General features: G+C 37.1%; 1 protein-coding gene across 9 annotated transcripts in view; it reads left to right on the plus strand.

Annotated features, from left to right (window-relative positions):
* LRRC28 (leucine rich repeat containing 28) overlaps positions 1–17030 on the plus strand; it is a 130575-nt gene that overhangs the window by 69810 nt on the left and 43735 nt on the right. For 7 of the 9 annotated variants that reach the window (XM_073996813.1, XM_005560593.4, XM_005560591.4 and 4 more), the window contains one exon: positions 12449–12655. The exons of 1 other annotated variant lie outside the window; for it this stretch is intronic. In XM_073996813.1, the coding sequence (XP_073852914.1) occupies positions 12526–12655 (130 nt within the window). In that variant the 5' untranslated portion in view covers positions 12449–12525. The remainder of the gene's footprint in view (positions 1–12448; positions 12656–17030) is intronic. One more of the 9 variants, XM_073996815.1, reaches the window with a different exon arrangement.

Genomic DNA, 17030 nt, shown 5'->3' on the forward strand with positions numbered 1-17030 from the left:
CCATCACTTGCATTCACAGAGATAATTATAAGACATTAAGGAAAACTTAAATTATGTTAAATGTGCAACAAACCTCTAGCAGTCTTGGATTTCACTTTTTTTCCTCCAAGGATTTGTGAGTTTCCTCAAAAGTCCACAAGTGTTGTAATTTTGCTAAGCAACAAATCTGAATCGTAAGTGTGAGGTTTTTGTGCAGCTGCAAGTCTGGTCTGTGGCCACTGAACAAGTGAGGCAGTTTAAGGAATACATTAATTAAGTCAAAAAATATTTACTGTGCACCTACCATGTGCTAGACTCTGCTAGGTGCTAGGAATATGGGGAATATAGCAGCAAACAAAGTCAAAGCCCCTGTTCTTATGAGTGGGAAGTACACACTGTGGTTTGACATGTAAATGAATGAGTAAGTAATTAAATAAGTAAATGCAGGGAGGGAATAAATAGGATGCTACAATTGAGAAATAAGAAATCTGCTTAAAGTCAGGGAAGACCTTTGTGAAAATGTGATAGTAACGTTCTGAAAGACAAGAAAGAGTCTACAGTTTGGAGAGTTGGGAAAGAGCATTCCTGACCGAGGAATAACAGATTCAAAGGCTCCGAGGGAAGAAATAACTTGACACTTCTTTGAGCCAGACAGAAGGAAGGACAAGGTAATTAGATTGTAGTGAGGTGGGGGAGAGAGGTGGGCCAGGGCTGATCTGGGACCATGTTACTGGTAAGATGGTGTTAGAGATTTTATTGATGTGCAGCAGAAAGCCAGGGCAGAGTTTGGGGCAGGGAAGGACCATGATCTGACATATATTTTAATATCACTTTGGCTTCTGTGTAGAAAATAGATTGGAGGGAGTGAGAATAGAAGCAAGAAGACCAATGGGGAGGCTTGTTGGATGAGTTCAGGCAAGAGATGGTAATAGGCCGAGCTCAGTGTCAACAGTGGAGGTGGAGACACGAACAGACTTGGTATGGATGTTGGAGTGTGGCCTCTTATGGGGCCCTCACCTACCTTTCTCCACGATTTCTCTCTATTCTGTAGAGGATATAAGTTACAGTGGTGTTCCCAGATTTGGTCATTACCCAGTTCATAAAATATCAATAAAATAAGGGTGTGCTTTTAAAAATATAATAATATTTTTAAATTAAAATAATATGCTTTTTAAAAAATAATAAAATAATAAAATGCTTTTTTAAAAATAATAATTAAAAACGATTAAAAGGTTTTAAAAGGTATACTTTTCTTACCTGGAAAATTAACTTCAGACCCCCATTAAGGTCCAGATGCCATTTTACAGTATGCTAATCACATTCTAGTTTATTCTTTCAGCAAAAAGATAATAATGCCTCCTGTGTTCCAGGCACAGAGCTAAGGCATATTATTGCAAAGATGGGCAAGGCAGTCCCTGCCCTTTAAAAGGTCATGTCCTGGGGCAAAGCAAGCAAGAGCCAAATATACAGCTAAGTTACTATTCAACTTTGTGGAAAGAACCAGGCTACTGAGTTAGCTTGGGTGGATGGTGGCTAACAGAGGCTTTGACCACTTTGTTGATGCTGCTGATTTTTCTGTGGTATTTCTGTATTTAATTTAATTTCTGTTCTTTTCTATCATACAGTAATTTCTCATAATTTCTGGTTCATGATGCCTGCCAGTATTTTTTTTTACTGCTTTTGCAGATTCTCTTTCCCACCTCTTAAAAAAATGTACACTCAGAAACATCTCAGAATGGAAGTATCAAAGTTTGTTTGTATTATTAAGCATAATTTACCACAATTTGATTTTGGCTCCCTGGTCTGTGAGCATGATTCAGCTCACGTGTAGAGACCAGGTCCTTTCTAGATAGGCTGCTTATTTGCAGTGACCAGTCTGGATTTAAAAACATAAATATGATAATTCAGTGTGAAAGGATTTTAATCCTCATACCAGAGAATCAGGTTGAACTCCTTCTTAGGAAGATAATCATTTTAAAAAATGATTTTAGACTATATCTAGGATTCAATCCCAATTGTCACAAGGAATGTCTAAGAGGTTGCATTGTTTGATAATTGCAGTTAACTTAAGGGTGTGGGACATCCTGAATGCTGTTCTTAGCCTTAAAAATGGACTAATATTTCAAGTGAATCTTGCTAAGGAAGGTAGTGCTTCCCAGTTTCTGAAGGTCATCTATCTCCCAGTAAAGAGCACTTTTCTCTGTGTTAGAGTTAACAAACATATTTGTGTTTGCAGTTATTTTCATAATAAAAAACTACATCAATTACAGACGTATTTATATTGAGTTTACATTTAGAATATTTTGTAGTATGATGAACTGAAATTATAAACACTAACTTTTCTGTTGTGTATTATTGAATTATATGGGATATTTTAATCACTATTAACCTCCTGAGTTAGGTGTTACTCTTTTTTCTTTAACAGCGATTTGATGATCTAAATAGTTGAGTAAATAACCCAAAGTTGCATAGCCAATAAGTAACAGGATTATGGTTTGAACCTATTTGTACATACCAGAGTATGTACATTCCACAGCTCAGTCAAGAGAAAGAAAATGGATATGGAAAGGAAGACTTACTGTACACCAAATGAAATTTGGCATTGAAATGTTGTCTTTTATTTATTTGTACAGTAGTCCCCTTTTATCTGTGGGAGTATGTTCCAAGACCCCCAGTGGGTGCCTAAAACCTCAAATAGCACTGAATCTTATATACACTACGTTTTCTTGATCTGATAACCTAAATGACTAAGTGACTAATGGGCGAGGAGGGTAGACAGTGTGGATACACCGGACTAAGGGATGATTCACATCACGAGATTTCATCACGCTACTCAAAATGGCATGAAATTTAAAACTTATGAATGGTTAAATTTTGGAATTTTCCATTTAATATTTTCAGACTGCAGTTGACTGTGGGTAACTGAAACTTCAGAAAGCTAAACCGCGGATAAAGAGGAATTTCTATATGTTCTCAGCCCAGTGTGCTCTGGAGCTCAACTTAGAGCTATTTTTAGTGGTACTGGAAAAAGCAAGCGCTTAAAAATAGCAAGCCTGTTATTGACTCTCTGTGGTCACTAGCTTGGTGTGGAGTGGGTGGCTTCCTTCCCATTCCCATTTAAATTTTAGGTTAGGTCATTGTGCATCAGCGCAGAACTATGATTTAAAGGGAACTTACTGGGTTTTTCTTTTGAAATTGACACCATAATGTTATTTTTGTGCCTAATCTAAGTAATTACTATGTGGCAATAATAAAATCATTTTCAGGATACTCTATAAGTAGCTGAAAAGTTTCAAGGTATTGCATATTTAGCACAAAAGTAAACAATGCAAACAACTGTAAAGTTAGAGACACTACGGAAATAAGGTGTACAGACTTATGTTTGCTCCCAGGGAAGGGGTAGAAAGGATTGGGAGTGGTGTGAAAGGAGTAGGATTCTTCCAGGATTCCAAAAAGAATGCATTGTAACTCTATGTCAGTAATACAACATTAATTTCAGCATGACACAGCAATAAATATTTAAAATAAGCCTGTCAATTTCTACCAAAAAAAGCCTCCTGGGATTTTGATAGGGATTGTGTTGAATCTACAGATCAGTTTGGGGAGCATGCTATCTCACCAGTGTTGTCTTCAAACCTATAAACATGAAATATCTTTCTGTTTATTTAGATCTTCTTTAGCAGTAAGAGGATTTAGATCCTCTTAGCAGTATTTTACAGTTTGCAGCATATAAGGTTTGTACTACTTTTATTCAGTTTATTACCAAGTATATAATTTTTCTTGGTGCTGTTGTGAGTGGAATTATTTTCTTAATTTAATTTTGAAATTGTTTTTTCCTGGTATATAGAAATACAATTGATTTTCTAATATTGATCTTGTATGTAGCAACTCTTTAAAACTTATTAGTTCTAATAGTTTTTGTGGATCCCTTAATTTGTATTTTCTACTAAGGATCATTTTATCTGTAAATAAAGAAAGTTTTACTTCTTCTCTTCCATTCTTGGTGCTTTTTGTTTGTTCAGTTTTTGCCTTCCAGCCTTTGCTAGAATCTCCAGTATATTGTTGGATAGCAATGGAAACACTCAGCCTCCTTGCCTTGTAGGCACAAGGGGAATTTAAGGGAGAAAGCACTCAGCCTGACACCGTTAACATAGTGTTCTCAGCTCGAGGTGTTTTGTAGATGCCTCTTGTTGGTTGAAGGAGTTGCCTTTTGTTCCTAGTTTGTTGAGAGTAGTTATCATTAGTGGATTTTAGATTTTGTGAAATGCTTTATTCTTATTCCGTGAACATGTGTATTACATTGATTTTTCAGGTATTGAACCAACCTTACATTTCTAGCATCAGACACACTTGTAGGGGAGAGAGGTGGGCCAGGGCTGATCTGGAGACCATGTTACTAGTAAGATGGTGTTAGAGATTTTATTGATGTGCAGCAGAAAGCCAGGGCAGAGTTTGGGGCAGGGAAGGACCATGATCTGACATATATTTTAATATCACTTTGGCTTCTGTGTAGAAAATAGATTGGAGGGAGTGAGAATAGAAGCAAGAAGACCAATGGGGAGGCTTGTTGGATGAGTTCAGGCAAGAGATGGTAATAGGCCGAGCTCAGTGTCAACAGTGGAGGTGGAGACACAAACAGACTCGGTATGGATGTTGGAGTGTGGCCTCTTATGGGGACCTCACCTTCCTATTTCTCTCTATTCTGTAGAGGATATAATTTACAGTGGTGTTCCCAGATTTGGTCATTACCCAGTTCATAAAATATCAATAAAATAAGGGTATGTTCTTTGCTTTTTAAAAAATAAATAAATAAAAAATGATTGAAAGGTTTTAAAAGGTATACTTTTCTTACCTGGAAAATTAACTTCAGACCCCCATTAAGGTCCAGATGCCATTTTACAGTATGCTAATCACATTCTAGTTTATTCTTTCAGCAAAATGATAATGGTGCCTCCTGTGTTCCAGGCACAGAGCTAAGGCATGTTACTGCAAAGATGGGCAAGACAGTCCCTGCCCTTTAAAAGGTCATGTCCTGGGGCAAAGCAAGCAAGAGCCAAATATACAGCTAAGTTACTATTCAACTTTGTGGAAAGAACCAGGCTACTGAGTTAGCTTGGGTGGATGGTGGCTAACAGAGGCTTTGACCACTTTGTTGATGCTGCTGACTTTTCTGTGGTATTTCTGTATTTAACTTAATTTCTGTTTTCTGTCATCCAGTAATTTCTCACAATTTCTGGTTCATGATGCCTGCCGGTATTTTTTTTATTGCTTTTCTGGATTCTGTTTCTCACCTTTTTAAAAAAAATGTACACTCAGAAACATCTCAGACCCAGTTGTTCATGATAAATAATCATTTTCAGTGTTGCTAGCTTTCATTTGCTAATATTTTGTTAAGGATTTTTGCACTTATTTTCATGAAGGATATTGGTCTGTAGATTTCTTATGATGTTTTTGTATGGTTTTAGTATCAGAGTAATGTTCACAGAATGAATTGGGAAGTTTTTCCTCCTATTTTCTGAGACAGTTTGTGAACAATTGATATTATTTCTTCCTTAAATATATAATAGAATTGAAATAGTTGATAGAACAGAAAAGCAGGTTGACAACGACCATCTGGACCTGGTCTGTCTTATGGGAGGATTTAAAGATTTAAAATTACGAATTCAGTTTTCTTTTTGTTTGTTTGTTTTTTTGAGACAGAGTCTTGCTCTGTTACCTAGGCTGGAGTGCAGCGGCGCGATCTCAGCTCATGGCAACCTCTGCCCCCAAGGTTGAAGCAATTCTCCTGCCTTAGCCTCCCAAGTAGCTGGGATTACAGGTGTGTACCACCACACGCAGCTAGTTTTTGTATTTTTAGTAGAGATGAGATTTCACCATGTTGGCCAGACTGGTCTCAATCTCCTCACCTCAAGTGATCCACCTGCCTCAACCTCCCAAAATGCTGGGATTACAGGCATGAGCCACTGCGCCAGGGTACTAATTCAGTTTTTTAACTTGTGATATATCTATTTAGATTTTTAATTACTTCTTGATTTTGGTAATTTGTATCTTTTTAGAAGTATGTTTATCTAAATTGCTAATTGACTGAAATAAATTTGTTCATATTATAGTATGTCCTTTTAATCTTTTTAATTTCTGTAAAGTTAATAGTGATATTTCATCTTTTGTTCCCAGTTTTGGTAATTCAAGTCAGTTTTCTTTTTCTGTGTATGTATTTATTTGCTTTGGTTAGTCTAGCTAAAGGTTTGTCAATTTTGTTATCTTTTTAAAGAACTAACTTTCGTTTTCATTGACATTTTTTTCTGTTGCTTTTCTGATTTCTATTTCATTGATATCTACTATAATTTTTATTATTTTCTACTTATTTTGATTTAGTTTTTACTTCTTTTTCTCCTTTCTAAAGGTGGAAGCTTAGGAAATGGATTTGAGAACTTTCTTTCCAATACAGACATTTGAAGCTTTAAATCTCTCCCTAGTCATTTCCTTGGCTACATTCTATGAATTTTGATGTCTTGTATTGGTTGTTTCTATTTGGCAAAAATATTTTCAAAGTTTCCTTCTGATTTATTTTATTATTATGGGTTATTTAGAAGTGTGTTGTTTAATTTCCAAGTATGGGGATTTCCCAAATTTCTTTCTGTTGTTGATTTCTAATTTAGGTACCTTTTGATCAGAGAACATACTTTGTATGATTTGAATTCTTTTAAATGTGAGACTTAATAGTCTAGCATGTGGTCTGTCCTGGAGAATATACCAAGTCCGCTTGAAAAGAATGTGTGTATTTTGCTGTAGTGTTCTTAGATGTCAAATTAGGTCAGTTTGGTTGCAGTGCTGATCGTAATCTTGAAAGATACAGTCCTGAATGTGAGAACCCCAAATGTTGAAAGATCAGATTTCCTAAAGATCAGAACTCCTAACATATAAAATTCTGAAAGTCACAATTGTGAAAGATCAAAATCCTGACTGTTGAAATCCTGAAAGCCTAATTCTAGGGAAGGAGTTTTAGTACATTTTGGTTGTACCAGGATAGTTGCATCATGTTAGGTGGAACTATTACCTTGTTATTGTCTTTATTTGGAAATTAGGTATGATTTAAGGAGACGCATATGAGTGCCAGGTTGACAAGTAGTGGACTCGTGGACTTAATTTTAGGTGTCAACTTGACTGAATTAAGAAATACCTAGAAACTTGGTAAAACATTATTTTGGGTGTGTCTGTGAGGTGTATTCCAGAGGAGACTGGCACATGAGTCTGAGTGGACTAGGTAGGGAAAATCTGCCCTCATTACTGGTGGGCACTATCTAGTAGGCCAGGGGCCCAGAGAGAACAAATACTGTGGGCGAATTGGTCTCTGTCTCAGAGAAGGGACAACGTTTTCTTTCTCCTGCTGCCTTAGACATTAAAATTCCAGGCTTGCCATCCTTTAGACTCCAGGATTTATACCAGCAGCCCCCCGGGTCCTGAGGCTTTTGATCTCAGACTGAGAGTTGCATCATTGGCATCCTTAGTTCTGAGGCCTTCAGACTGGGACTGAGCCACACTGTAGATATCCCAGGGTTCCAGCTTGCAGACAGTCTGTCATGGGACTTCTCATACATGAGCTGATTCCCCTAATAAATCCTTTCTCATATATCTGTATACGTATCTTATTGGTTCTGTCTCTTTGAAAACCTCTAATACAGATTTGGTATTGGGGAAGCCAAGTATCATTCCTTCTTACCATATTCCTTCTAACACAATGGAAGGGATCAGTGAAATTGTTCCCTTGCAAAAACGCTGTGATAAATTAAGTATATGCGGCTACTTAATGGTAAAAGATAAATTTTAAAATATAATTGGTGCTATGAATACAGAAAATCACTTAGTTGTAGTGGTCAAGCAATAACCAGACTTTCAAATAGACAGCATACACTTCAAAAATTTGTAGACCACAACCACCCTCCAAATACAAGTGGAGAGAGTGTTTTGAAGATATTAGAAGTGAAAATGCAAACAAAAAAATACAAGAAATCTCCCCTGCCAAATTTTTCAATGGTGTACAACTTCTGCCCCTTCACACATAGTGCCAGTTTGTTATGCTGAGCATTTCATCTTCGCATAATTTCCAACACTGGAGGTATAAATTGTGTAAACATTTCAAGAGTTCTAATTTGCATTTTTATAAATTTGAGTCCACGAAAGTGCATTATTACAATGTTAACTTTGGGTATAAGCACTGTGCATGTATGAAAAAGGTTGAAACTTCCTCAGTAAATGAAGAGATGTCCATTTTGTACATCTGCATATGTGAAAGATAACATTTCTTGAGATCTTGGCTCTTTGGATATGGATAACTGCATATTCAGTGGTTGACCCGTCACAGTTTTTCATTGATCTCTTCAGAAGACTTAGGTTGTTCAACACGGTATTTCATGCAGCTGACTGCAGTTATAAAGCTGGCGGCACACAGTTGCCAAGCATAGTGGTATGCATTTATGCATTTTGCTTTTTGACATGTTTCCTTATGAATGTGGTTTTTCTGCTTGTAGCTATTATACCCATGCACCTATGATTAATATATCTGAGTGTTTATACTTGCAAAAATATATGTTTTTATTGCCTGTTTTATTGTGTAAAGTGACCTATCAAGTATTGTTAGGTTTTTATGTTTCTAAAATAAACCCTCTTTATAAAATAAATACATGTCTTTTTTTAAAAAGGAATTTTTAAAAATTATTTCTTTCCAGAATTATACTTTTAGGATTTTGATCTTTCAGGATTGTGATTTTCATTCAAGATTTTACACTCGGGATTTTGGATCTTTCAGGATTTCAACATTTGGCATTATGGTTCTCAGGAGTGTATCTGTTAGAATTATGGCCCAGGCCCATTTGGCTGATTATGTAGTTTTAAGTTTTCTATATTCTTGGTGGTTTTCTGTTTAGTTGTTTTATTTTTATTGAGAGTAATGTATTAAAATCTCCATCTGTCATGTTGAAGTGTCTGCTTGTCCTTCCAGTTTTGTCAGTTTTTTACTTTATATAATGTTGGACTCTCGTTAGATGTCTATGTATTTATAGTTGACTTATTTTTCTAAAGTATTATCCATTTTACTATTATGAAATATTTCCTCTTTGCCTCTTATAGTATTTCTTGTCTTTTTTTTTCTGATATGAATATAGCTGCTCTCTCTTATGTTACTTTTTGCATGGTATGTATTTTTTTCCATCCTTTTACTTTTCAACCTATTTGTGCCTTTGAATCTAAAGTGTATTTCTTATGGATAGCATATTGTTTTTTATGCAGTTGACAGCCTTCCCATTTGACTGGGTTATTTAGTCTGTTCACATTTAATGTAATTATTGATATGATTACGTTTATTAATACATCACCCATTTTGCCATGTGTAGTCTACATATCTTGTATTTTTTCCCTGTACCTCTCCTTTCATTACCTTTTTTAATGTTAGATAAATATTTTTAGTGTGCAATTTCAATTACTGTGCCAACCTTTTTTAACTGTATATTTTTAATTATCTTCTTGTTGCCTCTGAACATGATGAGCCATTTTTCTATTGATGCTTTCAAGATTTTTTATGTATCTTTGTCTTTTATAGTTTGATTATGATGTGTATATGTGTGGGTCTCTTTGTATTTATCCTACTTGGTCTTTATCAAGTTTAAGTCTTTTAATATTTCTCATCAAAATTTAAATTCATAATCACACCTTGTTGCCCCATTTTACAATAATGAAAAAAAAAGTGCAGGCCTTAGTAATTTTTGCAGCCATGTAAAAACACTTTTTTGCACATTTAATTATTTTTGAAATATGTTCAAAATCATTTATTTTACTTGCTTCCATGTACATTTTGATGGATTTTTTTCAAATACCTTTAAATAGATGGTTTGTAAATAATGCAATTCAGAGGTATTGATGACATTTTTATTGTTTTTCTATAAAAATAAATTCTTAGAATTGGCATCAGCACACTTAAAGTGTAATAGTCTAGAAGCTTGTAACTGTCTTTGACTTTTTCCTATTTTATTATTTTTCATATTAAATCAAGCCTACCTCATGCTTTCGTTAAAGTACCTCTGGAATTTGTCTTCAAATTCTGTCGCACTGCATCTGTTCTAGTCAAATGCCTACTCGTTTTGTCAGCCTAGTATCTCCTTCCATATCATTGCTTTCTGCATATTTGCCTGTCTAACCTTTCCAAAAAACATCCCTTCATCCTTTAAGATTCTTCAGAAGATGTCATATTCTCACAATAGTAAGTCCAGGCTCCTCTACCCAATATTTATTATCATTCCTGTCTCCACCAAACTCTGTCTCTCTGTATTGAATTTATTTTCTGCTCTTCTCCTATTGGTCTTTGTCATTTGTTGGTCCCCAAAGAGCCCATTGTGCAAGCTGTATTTAGTTTTTCACTTGCATGCCTTTCCTCATGGTTTTAACCCCGCCCCCATGCCCTGCTGGGAATCCTTTACATGTTTTCTTTGTGCCTTATTCAAATTCCCATCTCCAGTAAATTTTGGAAGAGTTTCTCCAAGCCTTCACATAACCTCTGAGCTCCTCTTGCAGCTTGTTGGTTGTGTGTGATGTGCTTCTCAATGGCAGAGGCCTTGTCTCATTCTTGTCTTGACACTGCCCATGTTAAGTCTGGGATTGGTTGCTCTTCTCTCCCACATAGTCATTTTTTGATTTTTAAATTTAGTTCTTTTCTCTTTTTCTTTGTATTTCTTCTTATGACTTATAAAACACGATGATTCTTCCTCATGTTTTATCCCCACACACCCAAAATCAAAAGCATTTTTGTTTTGTGAAAGAGATAGACAGGCTTAGCAAGGTGGAATACTGTGCCAGGGGAGCCAAGCATGAAATTGACTCTCCTGTGCACTAGTTAAGTTCAAGTAGAAAACTCCCTTTCAGAGTCACAGGCTATATACTGAATCCTACCTGCCTGCTCCGCTGCAGGTGTATATTTTGTTCAGTATTGAGGAAATTGAGCAGTAATGTATGAACTTCCCAGCACAAATTTGTAAATATTAGAAAAATAACTACGAGTTAGGGTATTTTGGACTTGTATTACTTTTATAAAGTAAAATAATTATTTTAAATTCTCTAACAAAAGGTCTGTAGCAAAGATCAGCAAACCTTTTCTGTAAATGGCCAGCTAGTAAATATTTTTAGGTGTTGCAAGCCACATATGATCTCTGTCACGTGTTCTTTGTTTTTATTGTTGTTTACCATCGTTTAAAAATGTTTAAAAAAAAAAACCAGTTTCAGCTTGCAGGCAGGACAAGAGCAGGCCACAGGCTAGATTTGACCTGTGAGCCATAGTTTACCACCACCTGGTCTGTAGCAATGAGAAAAGCTACCCTGTTCAGTTGAGCATCCAAGATGACGGAAGACTGTTATCCAGTAGAGAAGACATAGCTAATACTAATCCAACTGTTGTACAAACTGGAATGTGCACAGAGGGGTACTGTCAAGTGGTAGAGCCTGGGAAATCTTAACCTAGGAGGAATGGCTCAGGAATAGGGACAGGATGAAAGAAGGGGAAGAGTGGTCTTCGACATCTAAGTCTCCATGATGTGAAAGTAGACTTGTCCTGCACAGTGCTGACTAGGTCTTCAGTATAATGTGCTGTCCTGGAAAAGAGTAAATGTCCTTCCCCTAAAATGGTGATTTTTCCCTGAGGGACTAAGTTCCTTGTAAGGAACTTCCTAATCTTCACTCAAGTCTTACGTGATTTGATGTATGAAAAGGACCTAATTGTACTCACCATGGAACAGATGACAACTGTAGGCATCAATGATGAGGAAATTATGGAGTAAATGGAAGTATTTAATTTGGGAATTAAAGTAAATCTTTATAGGGTATGTATACTTTGGGTTTTTTAAAAGGTGCCACATGCCTAAACAATATCTAAAAATGTTAGTTAAACTGTATCTCATTTTATTGTTATAACCTTTACCATGATGAACATTTCCAAAAGACATTCTAATTTCTACTCCAGAAATCTATTTAGCTCATATGAACAAGTTGCACTTACTTCATTGCTATTATTCATAAATCTCCTATTTTCTTCTTAGATGGATGGTAAAATCACACAAGTAGCAAAAACCAGGTTCCTTGAAGTGACTGTAATTGTTCTTTTCTCACCCTGGCAACAAACTTGACTCATCAAGATGCAGAAGCCACAGTGACAGACTTCTGGTTCCGATTCACCACTTTGTGTCTCTTTTTTTCTCCATGCCAGCCGGCCCTTTTCTCCACTTAAGAAATTCTGGCAGGGTAATTTAAAGACATCCACCTAGGTTGGATTATTTGCATTTTCACCAAAACTCCTGTTCTTCAGCATTCATGTTTGTGGAAATAGTTGCAGCTACTGATTTCATTTGGTTAAACTGTTATAATATTGATTCATTTTGTTTATTTCAGTTCATAAGGATGCAATTTATCCTAATTTTGATTTTGGTTGTAGAGGTTGGCGATTTGAAGGAGCTGCAGACACTAGACATTTCTACCAATCGTTTGCTAACTTTACCCGAGAGGCTTCACATGTGCCTTTCTCTGCAGTACCTCACTGTGGACCGAAATCGTCTATGGTATGTGCCGCGCCATCTCTGCCAGCTGCCCAGCCTCAATGAGCTCTCCATGGCTGGAAACCGTCTTGCATTTTTGCCACTTGGTAAGTAATTGTGTTTAAAGTAAAACAGCCAAAGAATAAGATGGAAAGCTTTTGTTTCTTTGACTGGAACCAATTAGTTAGTTTCCTTCCTTGTGTTTATCTTGATGATTGCTTCTCTAAGTTTGTTTTTGCAGTGAACAAAGTGTCATTCCTAGTTAACAAATGGAATTTATTTCAGTGAGGGATTTTATACTTTAAAAAAGAAATCTGTGCTAAAATTGTGTTTAGGGACAAAATATATGAGATGATTTCCTCAGAGAAAGGAATTAAAGAGTGTGTGTGTGTGTGTGTGTGTGTGTGTGTAAGGTATTGAACAATATGAAAAGATAGCTACTGGTACAAGTATTGGCTTAGGTGTTGACTTCTCCCTAGGAAAATTGGTATTGGGTATCCTAATAGTTAGTATTGCCAAATAACCAGATTACAACACTTTGAAGACCTTAAAATTGGCTGAACTTCCTGCTGAGCTAGAAAGTCAGCTTGGCTAAAAAATAACGTATTATCCACTGTAGCTGTAGCTGACTCATTTTGACATAATATATGTCAAAGTACATGGGCCTTGAATAAAACAGTATATTTATTTTGTAGATAGCTGAATAATTTTGTTAACTTGTAAGAAACAAACATGCCACTTAAAAAAATTTAAATATGAGGCCTCTTCGAAACTTAAACTGTCACAATAAGCATCATATGATTTTACTCATAAAAGCATTTTTATAGTGAATAATTCATCTCTGAGGGCAGTAAATAATTTACTAGTCCCTAAAGGAGATATTTTCCAACATAATACAATGCACATACTATTTTCAATTTAATATGTTCAAGGTAACTTTAAAATACTGAACACATTAAAATCAATTGAAGTGATAATCAAATTTAAGGAGATTATTTTTTTCCATAAATATAATTACATTTTGTACTTATAAAATTAACAAAATGAGGCCGTTTCAGAAGCAGGCTACATTTCTAAGAAATCAGAGCTTCTTTCAAGTGAGAAAAATATCAAATATAAATAGATTTTTAAAAATAAAGGTACCTGCTGCTCTAACCCCACAGGTCATGCATAGACCAATTATGGTGGACAAGCACCAAATTACAAATCTAGAGATCCAGGTTATAGCCTGATTCCACCATTTCACAGTGTGTGACCTGGAGTAAGTCACCGGAACCTCTCTGAGCTTCATAAATTTTATTTTCCATGAGCCAGACATCATATTTATCCTGCTTCCTTTATAGTTATTTTGAAGTCGAATATGATAGTTTATGTATAAGAATTAGAAAGCACTGTACAAATGTAGATGACTCTCAAATGAGAAGATACAACTTGTAGATTACCATATCTGACTTAAAAAATGTTTACTCTTGAGCCAGGCATGGTGATGCATACCTGTAGTCCCAGCTACCCAGGAGGCTGAGGTAGAAAGATCACTTGAGCCCAGGAGTTTAAGGATGCAGTGAGCTATGACTGTGCCTGAGAATAGCCACTGCTCTCCAGCCTGGGCAACATACCAATACCCTGTCTCTAAAAAAAATTGTTTTTACTCCCCTCACATTCACCTCATCTCCTTGTAGTAAGTACCTAAACTTGTACTTACCACTTCCTAATGGAGATGGAAATGTGACCTATACCAGTGCCAACTCCCTTCCAAGTGATTGCCAGGATGTTGCTGTCAGTGCTGGCAATACATGAGGGAAGGCAAGGAGGGAGGGAGGGAGGGAGATAAAGGATGTGATGGTTTTATTTGTGTGGCATAGAATGCAACTTACTGGCATAACACCAGATTCAGAGTAAAGTTGCAAATTTCGTTGTAAGTAGCCTTTGACCTACTGTGGTTTGACTTTCAGACTTTCAGAAACAGATTGGCTTGTTAAGTCTGGGGTTGCCCATGCTACTATTCATAATGTTGTTGTTATTATAGACAATATACATAAAAAGGAGTGTTTCCGTGTGCAATAATGGTATTATGTATACTACTATGACTATTTGTAAGAATAATAATAGCTATCAGATCCGGCCACTGCATTCCAGCCTGGGTGACAGAGCGAGACTCCGTCTCAAAAAAAAAAAGAATAATAATAGCTATCATTTATTGAGCACTGAGCCTTCGGCCAGGTATTCTATTTAATATGCTCACTAATTTAGTTATTACAAAACCTTAATGCAAAATCTATTATTATAAAAGTTATTGGCAACCTAATTTTGCAGATAAGGAAATTGAGGCTCACAGAAGTTAAGTAATCTGCCAGAGTCACAGCTAGTAAGAGACAGAATTGAGCTTTGTCTGATTCCAAACCTACATTGCCACATTGGCATGCTGTCTCCATATTTCAGACATGGTCTCTCTACAGGGGGACCTTATTTGGGAATAGGGCTGAACCGTATTGAGCATCATATTGTTTGTGGCACCGTATTGTTTGTGGCCGTTTCCAGTGTCAAAGTTTGGCTCTGCCATTTTGGGCTCAAGATACTCCTAGTGACACTCTTGTTGGCCTCATTCAATATATCTCTCTATTCACTTAACAAGATTACCTGCTGGAGGCTAGTGCTTTATCTCACCTACCCACTCTGTACACCAACCTGGTGCTCCCAATTACTTGTTTCCACCTGGCCTTGTGTCAGTAGCTTCTGCATCAACAGAAATCTTATAAAAGCCTAGGCCTGAACCCTGTTATCTAGATCTATCTTGGTGCTAGTAACTCTTCTTCCATTGCCCGGCCCCTACAACTTCAGCAGAGCTCCTGGTTCCTTAATTTGGAGGTGTGCTCCTAATAAATTGTTTTTCTCTTGTCTTGGTTATTCTGTTACATATTCTTTGTCTCAGCTGTAAACCATTCATACAACTACTGGCTACATTGAGCCTGCCAAAGTCTGATCCATAGCCCTCTTCTCTTGTCTGATACTCAGATGTGCTCTTACCACAATGCCATCTGGTTCTAGAGCCCTAGCTCTGCCTAGATTCCTGCACACAATTGAACTCCTTAAGTTGAATGACTTTTGTTTGCTGCAGCTGGTTACTGTGCCCTTCGCCTTGCCTATTCTGCCTCCCTCACTATGGTTCCTTAGCCTTGGCTCCTCATTCCCCTAGTCATTGGCCACTCATTCCTGCCTTTCTTTCAGCAGTGACACAAGCTGAGTATGTGCCAAGGTGGCAGTGGTGGTGGGAGAATAGAGGGAAGCCATTCCCATAGGAAGCTGACCACTGTCATGTTTGGGGCCCTGGGAGTGATGCTGTGTGTCATGCTGAATGCTTGCAGCAACAGAGGACCCAACTTGCAGTGGCTGGTGCAAGGTTAAAGAAATGGTTGTTGGTAGAGAACTGAGTGCTACATACACATGGCTAGTCTGCTCTTCTGCCTTGGCACCCTCAGTTATTTACTAGGGCATCTTCTGTATGCACCATGCTAATGGCCGGTGTGGCTAGGGAGGTGGGCATCTCTTCTTTGGTACACAATCTTCAGTGGTGAGTTGAACTGTTACAGAGTAGCTTCTGTCTCTAGGTTTCTTGTTACTCCAAAGCCTTGCCTCTGTGTCAGGAGCAACCTTCCTTTGTGAATTTGTGAATGTGGTGTCAAAGAGCTTTAGAGGCAAGAGGGTCTACTCTGCACTTTGAGGAGGATGCCTTATGGCAGTTGAAGTAACCACAACTCCCAATCTTGGCCTGCAGATAGCCCAGGATAGGAAGCAGCTTCCACAAGGCTCTGGTCACCATCCTGGCTCATAAGGCTTACAGCCCTGGCAGAATATGGGCCTGTGAATAGGTTTTACTTTACTTTAGAAAAGCATATAAGCAAGAGGATGATGATGATGAAGATTATCCAGTATAAAAGAAGCAGGCTACCTGAAGCAATGCTCTGTCCTGGTCTAAAACTGGATTCTTTGAGAACAGCAGGAAGAAAGGATCAGGGAGCAAATACAAGCCCTGGTGGCCTTGCTGCATCTGGTATACTGGATATTCTTTGTAAGAAATGGACGAGACAGCTAGAGAGCTCTGTGTGAGGTCACTCAAGGAAGGCTTCAGGAGACTGGAGACAGGATAATCCACGGAGATGAAGAAACTGAAGCTGACCAAAATAGCCACAGTTTCCTCATTCTCATCTTTCTGTTTCTGGGGGTATTTTTTGCCATCATGAAGATCGATTTGGAAATTGAATTCAGTTCTGTCTTTAGGAAGAAAACAATTAAATTTATACACTTAAAACCTTTCCATGAACCTTTTTCTGAAAAACCAAAGGCATCTAATGCTAAGAACTATCTGGGAGAGAGCCAAACAAAGCATGCAGCCTCTGATACTGCCTTTTTTTTTTTTAGAGAACTGAACTGTTCTTAGAAACTTAGCAAATAGGGGTATCTCTTTACAGTAGTTTGGAAATACTC

This window comes from Macaca fascicularis, chromosome 7, assembly GCF_037993035.2.
Source record: "Macaca fascicularis isolate 582-1 chromosome 7, T2T-MFA8v1.1".
Taxonomy (NCBI): Eukaryota; Metazoa; Chordata; class Mammalia; order Primates; family Cercopithecidae; genus Macaca; species Macaca fascicularis.